A 16,523-nucleotide genomic window follows, 5' to 3' on the forward strand; every position below is an offset into this window, starting at 1 on the left:
AATCTGCACTTAAGAAAAAAATATGCATTATAATAGTTAATTAATTCGATAAGAATTTTGTAAAGTTTAGTTGTTTCAAAAAATTATATTTTATATATAAGTATGGAATTATTTTTAAAAAAATATATTTATTTAGTTTATTAAAGGATGTTTGAATTACGTTATAATTTAATAGATTAAAATAAAATCAAATAAATTAATTTGAATTGACGGGAAATAAGTTTAATTCATTCATGATTAGTTAGTTTATCTTATTTAATGGAAGAGACCATCAAAAATATATTTTACTCCCTCCGTTCTTTTAAGTTCTTCCACCTTACTATAACGGGTAGTTTTATAAGTTCTTCCACTTTAGAATACTTTTTATTTTGGAAAGTTTTTATCCCACTTTTACCCCTTAAGATCCTCCTTTTTCTTCTAATTTACCCTTTTTCTTTTATTTATAATTATTTTCTCTCTCATACTTTCAATACAATCATTACTTTACACTACTATTTAACTAAAATAATACCCACTACAACCTTATACTTCCAATACAATCATTATTTACACTACTATTTAGTTAAAATAATACCCACTACAACCTAAAGATTCTATCTTCCTTAATATGTGTGAAAAACCCAAAGTAGAAGATCAAAAAAGAACGGAGGGAGTAATATAATTTTAAAGTTAAATTAGTTTAAATATTTTAGTAAGTTGTATTATTACTTTATTAGAAAATATAGTATTTATGTACTTTTCTTAAACAAACGAGTATATTTTACTTGAATTATTCTTTCTATTATATATTTTATAATAAACTCCGTTCATTACACGAGCATCTAAACTAGTATATATATAGCTAGAAATTTCGTAATTATCTTTTGTTTATCATACATAATGAAACACTAGTAAATAGATTGAATTATGACTAGAATTCATGTTCTCTTTGCATTGTCGGTCATAACAATTTCGTAAAAAGAAATAAATTGAATTTTGATTACTTCAATTTTCCTAATAGGTTAATTTTTAATTAATTTTATTCTTTATATTTATTGCTTTATTTATTTTAAATTATTAGTTGCGTTTGAAATATTTTATAGGAAGAAAGAAAAATTTAAAGATCATTTTTCCTAATTATAAAAAGTTTTTGTGTCTCAGCTTAATTTGCCGGAAAAATGAGCCTCTATGTGGAAAAATATAAGTATTGTATGCATGAAAACATTAAACAAAGAATTGGATCAAGATTGGAACAATTTCAACGACCATAGGGGGTAAGTCATTCGCATATAAAATAAAAAAAATAAAACAAAATTAAATTATAAAAATTAAAAAATCAAAAAGAGAAATCAAATAAATTTATTTTTTATTTTAAACTTTAAATTTTTAATATTTTTGAATTTTTATTTTATTTTTCCTTTGTATTAATTAACCTACAAAAGTTTGTAATAACTTAAACAACAATGTTTCTGACTAAGTGACCCTTAATTGGAATTACTCATGATTAATGAAAAATTTAAATTATTATAGGAAAATCAATAAAATATTAGATTAATCTGTGTAATTTTTCAAAAAATTATAACTTCAAAAACTAAAGGTTCGGACACAAAAATCTAACATGTCTTACTATTTTCCTCATAACTTATGATATACAAATCAAAATTATCTCAACTAGAGCTGTTTTTATGGGCGGATAGCGGACTGGATAGTGCCTAAAAAATCTACCCGTGGGCTCAAATATTTAAAAGCTCACTCGCATTTACGGACATATTTTTTGTCACTACCCACCCATTTTTAAAGCGGTTTTAAGACCCGTGGTAGGCAAATATTTCTTATACAAAAATTTAAAATATAATACAAATTATAAAGTTAAGTTTTGATAACAATTAAAATACAATTTATTGTCTAAAATACTCTAAATACATATGAAGTCTCAAAATAAATTACATGAATATTGAATGTTGACGATGGAGTCCTCTGCATGCTTGAACTTTGGTAGTCGGATGCTTGTGTGCTTTGAGGGTTAAAATATTGAATTTAGATGGTATAATTAGAAACTTTATAGGCTAAAAGAAGCAAACCCTACAGCTAGTACAATAGTAATATACTAAAGTTGGATATGGAACTAATTACTAGGACTGTTCAAATAAACCGGGTACCCAAGCTGAATGTACTACTAATAAGATAAATATGGGATGAATATATTTTGGGATATATTTGCTATATATGGCTTTATCTAAATTATGTAGCCAATTATTTTGATTGATTCCCTTGCCTATTATCTTGTAAATATATAGTTATGCATATTGAATGAAAAGACAGACAATTTAGCTTCCTTCCTCAATACAGCTTTTCATGGTATCGGATCGTTTTTTTTAACCCTCGAAAATATGACAGGCGGCGGTGAACCACCACCACCACCACCACTTAAAATTGAACCAAACTCCCCTTTTTATCTAGGACTACAAGATAAACTCGGAGAATTCATCATGGCTGTACGACTAAAGCTCGATAATTTTGACGATTGGTCTCATGCGATTTATGTGGCTCTTTTATCTCGTCGCAAGTATGGTTTCATTGATGGAACCATCACCGATGTCATATCTCCTGCTACTAAGGATGATTGGGTCACGATACATTGTATGCTTGTTTCGTGGCTCATGAATACAATTGATTCGAAAAGTGAAATCTTTGCTTTCACATTATGACAATGCAAAGAATTTATGGGATGATTTAAAAGAGAGATTTTGTGTGATCAATGGACCGCGTATACAACAACTAAAGGTAGAGACAATAGGTGTGAGCAAACAAAGACCATGTCAATTGCAACTTATTTTGGTAAATTGAAAGTCTTGTGGGATGATCTTGCCAAATATGAACCTCTGATCAGCTATAAGTGTGGTCTATGCACTTGTGGAGTTGGGAAGCAACATGAAACAAGGCGAGAGAATGACAGATTACAACAATTTCTGTTAAGCCTTTATTCCGATTATTACGCTTCTTTACGATCTAATTTACTATCACACGACCCCCTGCCTTCCTTAAACAGAGCCTATCAACAAATTTCCCAAGAGGAACGTGTTCGAGGCATATCACAAGTGAGGGATGAGAAGCCGGAAGTTGCGGGTTTTGCTGTTCGCATGGAAAATAGGACTAAGCCACTACTTAGTCGAGCAGAAAAGGCCGCGTTAACGTGCACCTATTGTCACCAAAGGGGCCATGATACCTCCTTATGTTTTGAACTTCATGGGGTTCCGGATTGGTATGTGGAGAAGTACTGCTCTCCTGGTGCAGATTCGAAGGGTACATCGAAAGTGAAACATGCTCCTACTACTGCAGGTCGCAGTCGTGGCGTTGTGAAGGCTAATGCTACGACCTCAAATGCTCCACCTATTGGGACTGACACACAGCCACTTTTGGGGTTCACTACCGAACAGTGGCAGTCCTTGGTTTAAGCCTTTTGGTACACCGCCACTTCCTTCAAATCGGTTGAATGGTGAGTGGATTATTGATACGGGATGCTCTCATCACGTCACGGGAAATTTATCATGTTTAACCAATATCAAGGAAGTGCCACCATTTCCTATTGGTCTCCCGGATGGCAAAAATATTGTAGCAGTTAAGGAGGGTGATGCCAAGCTCACAAATAACATCACCCTCACTAATGTTCTTTTTGTTCCCAAATTGCATTGTAATTTAATTTCGGTTTCACAATTGAGTGATGATTTAAATTGTTGTGTCATAACTAATTCATCTCAATGTATTATACACGACCTACACACGAGGGAAATGATTGGCACGGGTGATCGACGGGATGGACTTTATTTCTTGCGTGAGGATACAATGGTGCAAGTTGTTTCAGTTATTTCGGTGGATAACTCGTCTTCCTTGGAGTTGTGGCATAGTAGATTGGGGCATCCTTCCGAGAAAGTTGTAAAGTGGCTTCCTTTTTTTAATAATACACCATGTAGTTTACCTAAAGATTGTGAAGTTTGTTATCGTGCTAAGCAACCTAGGAGTAGTTTTCCTTTGAGTGAAAATAAAACAACTCGGATTTTCGAGTTAGAACATTGTGATTTATGGGGTCCATATGACCAACTCTCTTCTTGTGGTGCTCATTATTTTTTGACTATCGTAGATGAATTTTCTCATGCCGTTTGGGTTTATTTATTAATTGATAAAAAGGAGGTTTTTCGTATATTCATGTCTTTTATTGCTATGATTGACCAACAATTTGGCCAAAAATTAAAAATTGTTCGTAGTGATCATAGAACTGAATTTAATTGCTTGAAAGATTATTTTTTGGCAACTGGATTTCAAAAATCATGTGTCGGCACTCCTCAACAAAATGGGAGGGTCGAACGAAAACATAGACATATTCTTAATGTTGCTCGGGCTTTGAGGTTTTAAGGGGGGTTGCCGATTGATTTTTGGGGTGAATGCGTATTAGCCGCTGCTCATGTTATTAATTGAACACCATCTAGCATTTTAAATAAATGTACTCCCTATGAAGTCCTATTTGGTCATCCTCCCTCTTTTAAGGAGTTACATGTGTTTGGATCTTTGTGTTTTGCTCACAATCAACGGGCAAAAGGGGATAAATTTGCAAGCCGAACTAGGAAGTGTATTTTTGTTGGATATCCTTTTGGTACGAAGGGGGAGTCTCTTTGATTTGGACACTAACAAAATTTTTCGTGTCACGTGATGTAAAATTTTTCAAGCATGTTTTTCCTTATTTACATTCGGAGGATAAAAATCTTGTGCCTGAGAATGAGCAAAATGGTTTGGGAATTAATTTGGATCTTTATGATTATGATGACACTGATTTGGGCCAACTGCCAGCTCCATGCGTGCAGCCCTTACCTATGGCACAGCAGGCATTACAGCAGCCTGAAACAGCAACAACACAAGAGCTGTTGCAGCATGCTGCACAGCCTGTTGCCATGCCAATATAGGAACCGTTTTCTACTGCAGGGGCGGCGGCTACATCTCCACCAGTAGCGTCTCCTGCAGTAGGGGATGATGTTCCTCCATCCAATCATAGTACCACAGCAAGTGCAGAAACAGAAGAGAATATGGGTCGTGGTTTCCGAGAAAAATATTCTAATGTTTGGTATAGGGATTATGTTACTCATACCGTGTTCACGCAAAGTCCATCTCCCGACTCACCAACGCCCACATCACAACCTCCCTCAGGTATGCCCTATCCTATAGCACATTATGTTAGTTGTGACAAATTTTCTATGAAACACCGAAATTTTATTGCAGCTGTTACAGCAGAGAAGGAGCCTACATCTTTCAAGGAAGCAATGAAAGATGACGGATGGCGTAAACCTATGCAGGAAGAAATAAGTGCCTTGGAGAATAATGGTGCGTGGGTAATGGAGTATCTTCCACCGGGCAAGAAAGCCTTAGGAAGCAAATGGGTGTACAAAATCAAGTTCAAGTCTGACGGTAGCATTGAAAGGTTGAAGGCACGATTGGTGGTCTTTGGTAATCATCAGGTTGAAGGGATGATGAGACTTTTGCCCCTGTAGCAAAAATGGTTACAATACGAGCCTTTCTAGCAATTGCAGCTTCTAAGAACTGGGAGTTGCATCAAATGGATGTGCATAACGCATTTTTGCACGGTGACCTCGATGAGGAAGTTTACATGAAACTTCCTCCAGGCTTTCATTCGGATTCTCCTAGTAGGTTTTTCGCCTAAAAAAATCCTTATACAGATTAAAGTAGGCACCAAGATGTTGGAATGCAAAATTGGTCATCGCCTTGAAGAGGTACGGGTTTTTACAGTCCTATTCCGATTATTCACTCTTTACATATACTAAGGGTGAGGTTCACTTAAATGTGTTAATATTTGTTGATGATTTGATAATTTCTGGCAATAATTCCGCTGCAATTAAGGCTTTTAAATTGTTTGACAAATTGAAAAGAATTCTCATTAGTATTTTATTTTACTATTACTAGAGTCCTTGCCTTGACCAATGTGATACCATTGAGAGTTGGAAAGTGTAAAATGTCTTACAAACCTCGTGAGTACATTTGATAAACTACTCTGAATATTGTCAAACTCCGTTTTTTGTCCATATTCCTTTTCCTATCACCATTTTCTCTCATCCTTCTCAACACTGGCTTAGGTGTCTATCTTGTATCAAATATTTGCATTCATGTAGTTTAGAGCATATAGAATTCGTTGCATGTATTGTGTATGTATTGTATTCATATAGAATTCGTTGCATGTATTGTGTATGTATTGTATTCATATAGAATTCGTTGCATGTATTGTGAATGTATTGTATTCATATAGAATTCGTTGCATGTATTGTGTATGTATTGTATTCATATAGAATTCGTTGCATGTATTGTGTATGTATTGTATTCATATAGATTGTATATTACCTTCTTCATTTAAGTTGGGTGCATTTGTTATTCCCTGAAAACTTTTTATGTCGTTAGGAAAATTGATATATTTGAAAACTTCTAAAGAAAATTGATATCTGCGCAAGCCAAGCCCAAAATGAGAGTTTAGTTAGAGTTTTAAATAGCAAAAGGCTAATTAGTATTATTTATATCGACAAGTCTTATATGAGACCGTTTTATCATGAGACGGACTCTTATAATCATCTTATTTCTTCAATTGATCACTTTAAGATTGTAAGTTATCACTTTAATGCTATAAATAATAACTTTATGAGTACACTTTAAGCATATTGTTTTAAAATTCCAACTTTTTCTTAAAATCTTAAAGAAAAAAACATATGGATTAATAAATTGATACCACATATTCGTTTTTATTTCTGTTAGTGTTTTCAATAGGTTATGTATTTCAAACTAAGCTACCCTAAAGTTGGAATTTTTATGATAAAATGCAAATTTAAGATTTTTATAGTTTGAAAGTTAGAATATCTCAAGTTGAGAATTTAAAAATTATTTTTTCCTAAATAAAAATATGACAAAATTTAATAAGCTTACTATAAATAAAATAATAACAATTGATAAGAACAAAGAAACTATTCTAGTGATAGACTTGTATTTCTCATTTTACACTTGTTGTATATTTCATTCACATTGTTACATTTCTTTTAAATTGCTCTCATTTAAAATGTTTGACAAATATCTTTCTTGGAAGCTTTTCTAGACGTCTAAACATATTTTTTCTATTCCACAAAACATTACAAAATTAATATTTTATGGAGAAGTGAGATAAATATTTCGTGAACGAGATGAGAAGGAAAAATTAAATGTACGAATGAGAATTAATAAAGCTTATAATTCATGATCAAAAATAAAAATGACAAATTTAATAGAACAAATTTAAAACAAACTTAATAGGACAAAAACGGTAGCTTTTATATCATATTGAAAAAGTTGCTTTAGATGATTTAATTTCCTTAACCTTGGGTTTCAATTCTTTGCTATTTTTCTAATTAATAACCAACCTTTAGTAATTAATTTTATCAAATATTTCTACAAATAACCGACTTACTATACCGGCTTATTAAAACCAATAAAAATATTCAACAATTTCAGTCAGTTGAACAAAATAATAAAATAAGCAGACAATCATTTGCAAAATACTGCAACAACTATTTAATCTCCACTTATTTTGGCCCCTTAACCTTTTCACAAATTATTTTAAGAGATATATCTTATAATTGAATTAAACGATACATCTAATATGTTTCTTTCTATGAGAATACAAACCTGTTGAGATGTGATTTAAAATTAAAAATAATTATTATTTAGGAGTTAAGTTATTATAGTATTTTATAATAAGTTAGTTATTTTTTTAGTTACTTTAATTTAGTGGTTATTAGAAAAAACAGAGGTCTACTTAACATTATGCTCCCATGATTCTAGACCTGGGAAAATTTGATCTGACCCGAAAATGAACCCGGGACCCGACCCGACAAAACCCGAACCCGACCGACCCGAAAGCGACTTAATCCGAAACATGACCGACCCGATAATTACCCGACCGAAAATGACCCGACCGGAAACCGACCCGTTTTGACCGATTTAATATCAATTTTTAGAGTAATTTCAATGTTAGAATTCATTTCAAATAAAATTTTAGTTTTCAAAGTATCTCAACATATTGAGTATATCACTTGAACCCTAAAACTCATCAATAGATCTCAAAAAACACGTATTTAACGTCTTTTTAGCCATCGTAATTATTTTTCTTCAAAAACAGGACGTTATAATCATCTTAATTGAATACATGTATCTTGTTAAATCAGTCAAATGAGTTTTTAATTCTTCTACATTTCAGTAAGCAAATCAATATAATTTATACGAACGTTTCGCACGTTTGAATGAGCTTTTCAAAAAACGAATGTCGCTACCCTAAATTATAAAACGCGTATCTTATAAGACGAAATAAGTACTTAGTTAGTTGTATATCTTTCCAACATGAAAATTGTGAAGATAATTTTAACGTCATTTTTATCTAACGTTACAATTATAATAAACAAAATAACTTTTATAAAGCACGTATCTTACAAGTCTTTCAAAATAAGTATTAATTCGGTAATTCCCCTATTTTTCTTGCACTTAAATGAACCTGACATACCAACTATTTTTTGAAAATCGTACATGTAATTTCTCTAATGATTTTTTTTAGACATTTTAATGATTTTTTTTTATGTTGAATTAGTCGATTAGATATTCTAATGTTTTATGGTAACCCGTTGGATCAATCCGAACCTACCCGAAACCTAGAGTGATCTGACTTGAAACTGACCTGATCCGAAACTGACCCGACCCGAAAATGACCCGACCGAAATTGATCCGACCCAAAACCCGACCGACCGACTGTTTTCCCAGGTCTAAATCTAGTTGATTATAGTTATTCTAGTGCTATAAATTAGATTGTAATCACATTTAATTTAACATTATTATGAGAAAAAAAAAAAGAAAAAATCAATAATATAATAGTAGTTTTAAGTTTTACATTTATCACTTTACTATATTTACTTTCTTTAATTTTTTTTCCAACAAAACTCTATATTTAAAATCATTTCACTTAAAAACATTCTTTTTCAAGAGTAAATCTATTTTCTTTCTTCAATAAAAGTAGCAATGAAAAGCAAATTTGTTAGTCTCTTAACAGACCGATCTGTAAAAGATATATCTCAATCCAGTTCATAATGTCTACTTACCGTATTCTTAATGTCTATTTATATTATTCTTAATGTTCAAATTCAATATCTTAAATGTCTATTTACATTATTTATAATGGCTATTTATAATATTTTTAAAATTACAACCGATCCAATTAAAAATCGTTTTTCACAAGAATTTAAAAAATCAAATAAGTACTTATTAGGAGAGTAAAAACGTAAAAAAAAATGATATTAATGGATAATAGAGGAGAGAGAAAGAGAGAGAAAAAGGAAAGTAGGGGGAAAATAGTCAACCGACGCTTTAGTTTAATCCTGTGGGGTGGGGTGGGGTGGGGTGGTGTGTGTGTGTGTAAGTGTAAGTATTTGTATTTTGGAGGCAACTATTTGTAAGGCTTCGAAGACTCCACATATTGTCCTTTTTATCTTCTTCATCTTCTTCCTTCGCATTTCTTCTTCTTTCCCCACCTAAAACCTCTCTTTTTCTTTCTCTCTCTTCTTTTTTTTTGTTTTCTACTTTTGTAGGTCTTCAAATGGGCGCACCACCTTTTCTTTGTCAAACCATGCAGACACCCTTTTACATAAAAGACACTCTTTCCCCTTTTTAACTCACTTTGAGCTTCCTAGGGTTTTTTTTTTGAAGGAGGGTTTGAGAAGGAAAGGCTTTATTCTTTATACTTTATACTCATCATCAACAACACACATCACTGCCCTTCTTTCTCTAAAAGATAACTTCTTTTTATCTTGAGAGGAATTGTAGACATCTGGGTATTTTTATCCCCTCTTGTCTTCTCTATCCTCTCTTGCTTTCTTTCTCTTTCTTACACTTAAGAATTTTCCATTTTTTTGGGTGTTTAGACTTCACTTATACCCATTTCATACTGGGTCATTTTCTTATTTAAAGTCTATCAAGTGAATAATTAATTGCCATTGTTGAATTTTAAGGAAACAATAATAATAACAATAATAAATAGAAGGTGGGAAAAATTGAAGAACTCATAAAGTTCTGATATTTTTTCATGAATTTTGGGGGATTTCTTGATAGTAGTGGTGGTACTGGAAGCGAAGGTGGCGGCGGTGGTGGTGCAAGGCTAGTTACTGACATCCCCTACAACAACCATAACATGCCTCCCGGTGCCATTTCTCCTCATCATCAACAACAACAACAACAACAACAACATCGTCTTGTGGGTCCCACTTCCATGAACAAGTCTTTCTTCAATACTCCTGGCCTCTCTCTTGGTCTTGTATATACTTTCTCTCTCTTTTTTTCCATTTAACTAAGATTATTTTTATTGGGTTTAATCCTCCCTTTTAATGCTTTTTCTTGGTTGTGTAGCAAACAGGAATGGAGGGGCATGGAGAGGTAACAAGAGTAACAGATCAAAATTATGAAGCAAATGGAAATGGTGGAGGTGGTGGTGGTGGATCAACCATAGGAGCAAGAAGAAGTAGAGATAATGAAGAACATGAAAGTAGATCTGGAAGTGATAACTTGGATGGTGCATCTGGTGATGATCAAGATGCTTCTGATCTCCCTCCAAGAAAGAAAAGATACCACCGACACACCCCTCAGCAAATCCAAGAGCTTGAAGCGTATGCTTCCTACATCTTTTCCTCACTCTTCCTTTTTTTTTTTGCATCATCTTCTAATTTCTCTTTGTTTCCCCAAAAAAAAAACCACCTTTTTCCAGTGTGTTCAAAGAATGCCCTCATCCTGATGAAAAGCAAAGATTGGAGCTCAGCAAAAAACTTTGTCTTGAGACTAGACAAGTCAAGTTTTGGTTCCAAAATCGTCGGACCCAGATGAAGGTTAGTGAGTATAACTATCATTTGTATGTTAAATATAATAATTAATATAGATTTTTGAGTAATTATTATGTAAATTTGGTTTGTAGACCCAATTGGAGAGGCATGAGAATTCAATCCTAAGGCAAGAGAATGACAAGCTAAGAGCAGAAAACATGTCTATTAGAGAAGCATTAAGAAACCCAATTTGTAACAATTGTGGAGGTCCAGCCATGATAGGAGATATATCAATGGAGGAGCAACACTTAAGGATTGAAAATGGGCGTCTAAAGGAGGAATTAGACCGAGTTTGTGCACTTGCAAGTAAATTTATAGGTCGACCAGTATCATCCCTATCAGGCTTATCTGCTCCACCAATGCCTAGCTCATCTTTAGAGCTTGCTGTTGGGACCAATGGGTTTGGTCCTTTAAACACTGTGACCACATCTTCATTGCCCTTAGCACCTGATTTTGGAAGTGGGATATCCAATGCTTTGCCTGTAGTTTCTCCTACTAAATCTACTGCCAATGTATCGGGTATCGAACGATCTTTCGAGAGATCCATGTATTTGGAGCTGGCTTTGGGTGCTATGGATGAACTTGTTAAGTTGGCTCAAAGCGAAGAGCCATTATGGTTAAGGAGTATGGATTCTGGTGGAAGGGAAGTGTTGAATCATGATGAGTATATGAGATCTTTTAATCCTATTATTGGTATGAAACCTAATGGTTTTGTCTCTGAAGCTACTAGAGAAACTGGTATGGTGATCATCAACAGTTTAGCTTTTGTTGAGACTATTATGGATGCGGTATGCTTTTTTTTTTTTTTTTCACAAATCTCAATAAATACTTAATTCTATTCTTTGGGACATCCTCCTTTATGGGTATGGATTGTTGCCACTTTTTTCCCTTCCCAGACGATGATATATCAGTTTTCGATGAGCGGGATACACTACATATTATATAATCGTTAACTTAATGATGTAGAATCGGTGGGCTGAAATGTTCCCTGGGATGATTGCTAGAGCTACAACTACTGATGTGATTTCAAGTGGAATGGGAGGAACAAGAAATGGTGCACTTCAATTGGTAATTAACATTGATAATTATTCATTAATCAAACCAATAATCTTAATAATAATAATTATTGTTGTTGATTTTAATTAGATGCATTGTGAGCTCCAAGTTTTATCACCATTGGTGCCGGTTCGAGTGGTGAACTTCCTGAGGTTCTGCAAACAGCATGCTGAGGGTGTGTGGGCTGTTGTCGATGTATCCATCGACTGCATCCGGGAAAGCTCCATTTCACCTACGTACGTAAATTGTAGGAGGCTTCCCTCTGGGTGCGTAGTACAAGATATGCCAAACGGCTATTCTAAGGTACTTATTACAACACTTTTACTTAATGGACCATCATTCCTTCCTTACTCAACTGTTTAGAATAATTTAATTAATAAATTTAATTTAATTAATATACCTTTTTCTTTTTATTACCTCAATATCATTAAGTGCTATTTCACGTCCAAGTGGAATCTAGAACGATTGAATACACGCAACCTTATTTTTTGTGATAATCTAAATGTTTAAACTTTGACCCTATGTAATAGACCGAACTTAGCTACATTTACCCACCAAGTAATATATTTTATTTGTCTATTGAGTCGACCAAGTTTCTTTCATTAAGAGTAAGCCTTTAACATGATGTTGTTGTGATAATTAATTTAGTCTTATTATGTTAATAATGACTCCTATATTCATTGAGTTGATCCCAAGTTGGGTGTCCTCTCCACTTTAGCCTTTAATGAGTTTAGTTGCAACTGCTAAATTGGACTTATAACCAGCTAACATAAAACCATTTGATTCATGAAAGCAACATGTAACACCATCTCTATGTTAGCTTTTTTTATTTTTTTATTTTTATTTTTTAATTTTCAAGCTCATGCATCAATGAATCTTGTTTGTCGGCCGATTAATCACTTAATTCATTAATTTAATTAAAATCCTTCCTAATTATTTTATTGAGTTAGATGCTTCTTTTGTGCCATATATATTGCTAACCTCAAGTTTCGACAACTCCTTGTTCAATGCTCAACACCATTAATATATCATTAATCCGTACGCCACCAGATCGAGGATTCAGTCATTGTTTAATGAATAGAAGCCTCTATTATCCGTTTTTTTTTCTGAACCTTCAACATATTAATTTTTTAATTAATTAACTAATGCCTTGTAATCCTCAAACATAGGGTCATTAAACTATACATTTGATGTTTCTATTCTGATTCCTCTGATTAATTTTTTATTATTCTAAATTCTTGCGCATTAATTTATTTGTGTATTAGTTGCTCACTCATCACTATGTAGTCAAAAAAACTCTCTAGACTGTCAATATTATCTTGTTCTCATCTAATTAGTGTCTAATAACCCATATGTGATCTCACATCGAAATATTATAGATAGATTAACTGAGATTTATATAAGTTTGATGAGTTGATTTTAAGATGGAACCTTATCGGACTTGTGTTCAGCCAACTTTCCTTTTATACGAATTTTTACTGTGTACAAGCCCAATAAAAAATTTATCTTATAGTCCGCATCTCAATGCTTAAATGATCTTACTATGTTTGAATCCTTGTGTCTTATCTCACATTATTATAATAGTACAGACCAATCTGGAGCAAAATATCCAATATTTTTGCTTATCATATTGTCTTTATCATGTAACTTAATTATTTTATAGTACCCAATTGCATTGTGTTATGTTTTTGCAAATAATTTAATGTTGATATTATTATTTAGCGTATATGAATGATAGAATTCTTCTATTCCACTGTGCTTCTCCCCTCACTTGCGCCGTCTCTAGTGTCTTCTGTCAGAACTCTGACTGTAATGCATTGATCTTTCTTTTGTCCTCTTCTCTTCACAATTTGACTAAGCCATCTGTGACTAACGTTCGCACCCTGCTTAAGTGAGAGCCACTTGGTATCGGGATAATTACTTGGTATAATCGACATGTACATACGCTAATAAAACGCTTATATTGATAACAATAGTGATGTATAATTTTATTTTATAGGTTACATGGGTGGAACATTCTGAATACGAGGAAGGTAGCATCCACCAACTCTATCGCCCATTAGTTAGCTCGGGATTAGGCTTTGGCGCCCAGAGATGGATCACCACCCTCCAACGCCAATGCGAGTGCTTAGCTATTCTCATGTCCGCTAACATACCTTCAGGAGACCACAACGGTAGCTTTTGTTTTCACACTATTTAATGCATTGTATGTTATTAAATATCTTAGTTATGTATAATTAAAAATTAAAAAATGATGGAAATACGTATTGAGATGAATTAAATAAATCTGACTTGACATCGACTATGTTTTCGTCATACATAAAAGAATAAAAAGTAAAACAATAGATACGAATTAATAATTATTACTACGCAAGTGTAGCAACTTTTTCAATCCGAGATATTTAGTAGATTTTCATGTAGTCTTAGTTAAAAAATCTAGGAATTTTCTTGCAGCTATCACAACAGGCGGGCGTAGGAGTATGTTAAAGCTAGCACAAAGGATGACTAACAACTTCTGCGCCGGAGTGTGCGCATCAACAGTACACAAGTGGAACAAGTTGAACATGGGGAATATAGACGAAGATGTCCGGGTTATGACCCGAAAGAGCATGGATGATCCGGGAGAGCCATCGGGTATAGTACTGAGTGCAGCAACATCAGTATGGTTGCCTGTTTCCCCTCAGAGACTGTTTGATTTCCTGCGTGATGAACGGTTGAGAAGCGAGTGGGACATCTTATCTAACGGTGGGCCTATGCAAGAGATGGCCCACATTGCCAAGGGCCAAGATCAAGGCAACTGTGTCTCTCTCCTCAGAGCTGGTGTATGTCTCCTATATTTTCTTTTTTCCTTATATTTATCTGCATAATAAATTAATAATAATATTAGTATTATCTTTTCCTGTAATGCACGATGATGGTACAAGAGAGATCTGAAAATGTGCCTGTGTCTTGGAGTGAAAGGTCAAAAAAGAAGTTTGTCTTTGTTATGGTAAAAAATTGGGTTCCAAATCATAAACTTGGAAGCATACTAGTACTAGTATGTTAAAGGACATGTTACTTTGAGGCAGATATAGGGACAGCTTTTTTGTAACATATTATTTCTATTTTTTTCACAATATTATCAGAAAAGTCAATATGTTTGGACACATTTTAGTTTTTTTTATTTTTTATTTATTTTTTTTTTATTTGGACCACTCAACACTCAACAGTTTATAACTATTGGGTATTCAATTTTGACCCTTTTTCTAGGTGTAGTAACAAAGTATAGCAGTAATTAGAGGTATTTACAATAGACCTGACGATCCGAAACTTACTCGATCTTGTAATCGAATTCGATTTCACCCGACTTAAAAAATGAGCTACAATTGTGTAAAACACAAACCCGATTTTAAGTCGACCCGAAATAGTTAATTCGAAATCAACCCGATGATCCGAATGAACAACTGTTAACTAGTACTGTTGTGATTTCTGATTTTCCAACTTTTTAGTACAAAAAGGTGAAATATTATTTTATGGAAATGTGATAAAGATTGAGGGTATTTTGGCTTTTGTGTACTGTGTGCAGGCTGTGAACCCCAATCAGAGCAGTATGCTGATTTTACAAGAAACATGCACAGATGCATCTGGGTCACTTGTTGTGTACGCTCCGGTTGATATCCCGGCAATGCATGTGGTTATGAACGGTGGTGACTCTGCCTATGTTGCGCTTCTTCCCTCGGGATTTGCAATTGTCCCTGACGGTTCAGGATCTCGTGGGCCCAACATTAGCATGGATGGAGGCCAACAAAGGGTGGGTGGATCCCTCCTTACAGTTGCATTTCAAATTCTTGTTAATAGCCTCCCTACTGCAAAACTCACTGTAGAATCAGTGGAAACTGTAAGCAACCTTATATCATGCACTGTTCAAAAAATCAAGGCCGCTCTTAACTGTGAAAGTTAGCTGATCCGACGGCTGAGATTTATCAATCATGACAGTGGCTGAGATCATGAGTTACTGTACAAATAAATTTTTGGTGTTTTTTCATTGGTAATCTTTGAATTTGTAATGCGATGGTAAAAAAGGAGGAAATATGGTGAGTTTTAATGGGGAAAACTCAGAAAGTGGGGTGTGAGTCAAGAACGAACCGCGTGTGGTTTGCAAAAACCCTTGTGACAAGGTGGTTTTCCGGTTGTGTTTTCCGAGAAAACTAGCTTGAAACAAGGGTGGTGGTTCGGGTATTGACTCAGGGTTTTGACCCATATGAGTTTTTGAACTTTTGGTTAACTTAATTAATTAATGTAACCATGTAATTTTCTGTACTTGTTCAATGATCAAAGGAATTGTTCATTGTTACTAAGGTTTTTCAGAGGTAAATCTTTTAGAGGATTTAAGATTAAGTACACTTCTCAATTACTAGTAGCTCTTGGTATGATCTTGGAGTTTAATGATTTGAGTGCTTGTTTTCCCCTTTAATTTATATCTTGGTACAGTTAAATAGTAAGTATTAATTTGATTTTTTTTCTAAGTCTAATTCCAATTCATTTTCTGCAATGTAACTCTCAATTTTATTGCATTGA

General features: G+C 33.7%; 1 protein-coding gene across 1 annotated transcript; it reads left to right on the top strand.

Moving 5' to 3' along the window:
* Nucleotides 1-9,467: 9,467 nt before the first annotated feature.
* On the top strand, nt 9,468-16,356 carry LOC130809940 (homeobox-leucine zipper protein ANTHOCYANINLESS 2). Its single transcript, XM_057675815.1, has 9 exons — nt 9,468-10,351; nt 10,444-10,700; nt 10,799-10,916; nt 11,003-11,698; nt 11,877-11,978; nt 12,057-12,269; nt 13,966-14,140; nt 14,421-14,788; nt 15,532-16,356. The coding sequence occupies exons 1-9, from the start codon at nt 10,124-10,126 to the stop codon at nt 15,904-15,906; spliced, it is 2,532 nt and encodes an 843-aa protein (XP_057531798.1). The 5' UTR covers nt 9,468-10,123; the 3' UTR covers nt 15,907-16,356.
* The last annotated feature ends 167 nt before the right edge of the window (nt 16,357-16,523 follow it).

The sequence above is a fragment of the Amaranthus tricolor genome, chromosome 4 (assembly GCF_026212465.1).
Source record: "Amaranthus tricolor cultivar Red isolate AtriRed21 chromosome 4, ASM2621246v1, whole genome shotgun sequence".
NCBI lineage: Eukaryota > Viridiplantae > Streptophyta > Magnoliopsida > Caryophyllales > Amaranthaceae > Amaranthus > Amaranthus tricolor.

Bases quoted from the DNA above. Each gene is read 5' to 3' on its own strand.
- LOC130809940 (XM_057675815.1), top strand. From the start codon at position 10,124: ATGAATTTTGGGGGATTTCTTGATAGTAGTGGTGGTACTGGAAGCGAA. The intron at 10,917-11,002 runs GTTAGTGAGTAT...TTTGGTTTGTAG, and splicing joins ATCGTCGGACCCAGATGAAG to ACCCAATTGGAGAGGCATGA. The intron at 14,141-14,420 runs GTAGCTTTTGTT...ATTTTCTTGCAG, and splicing joins ACCTTCAGGAGACCACAACG to CTATCACAACAGGCGGGCGT.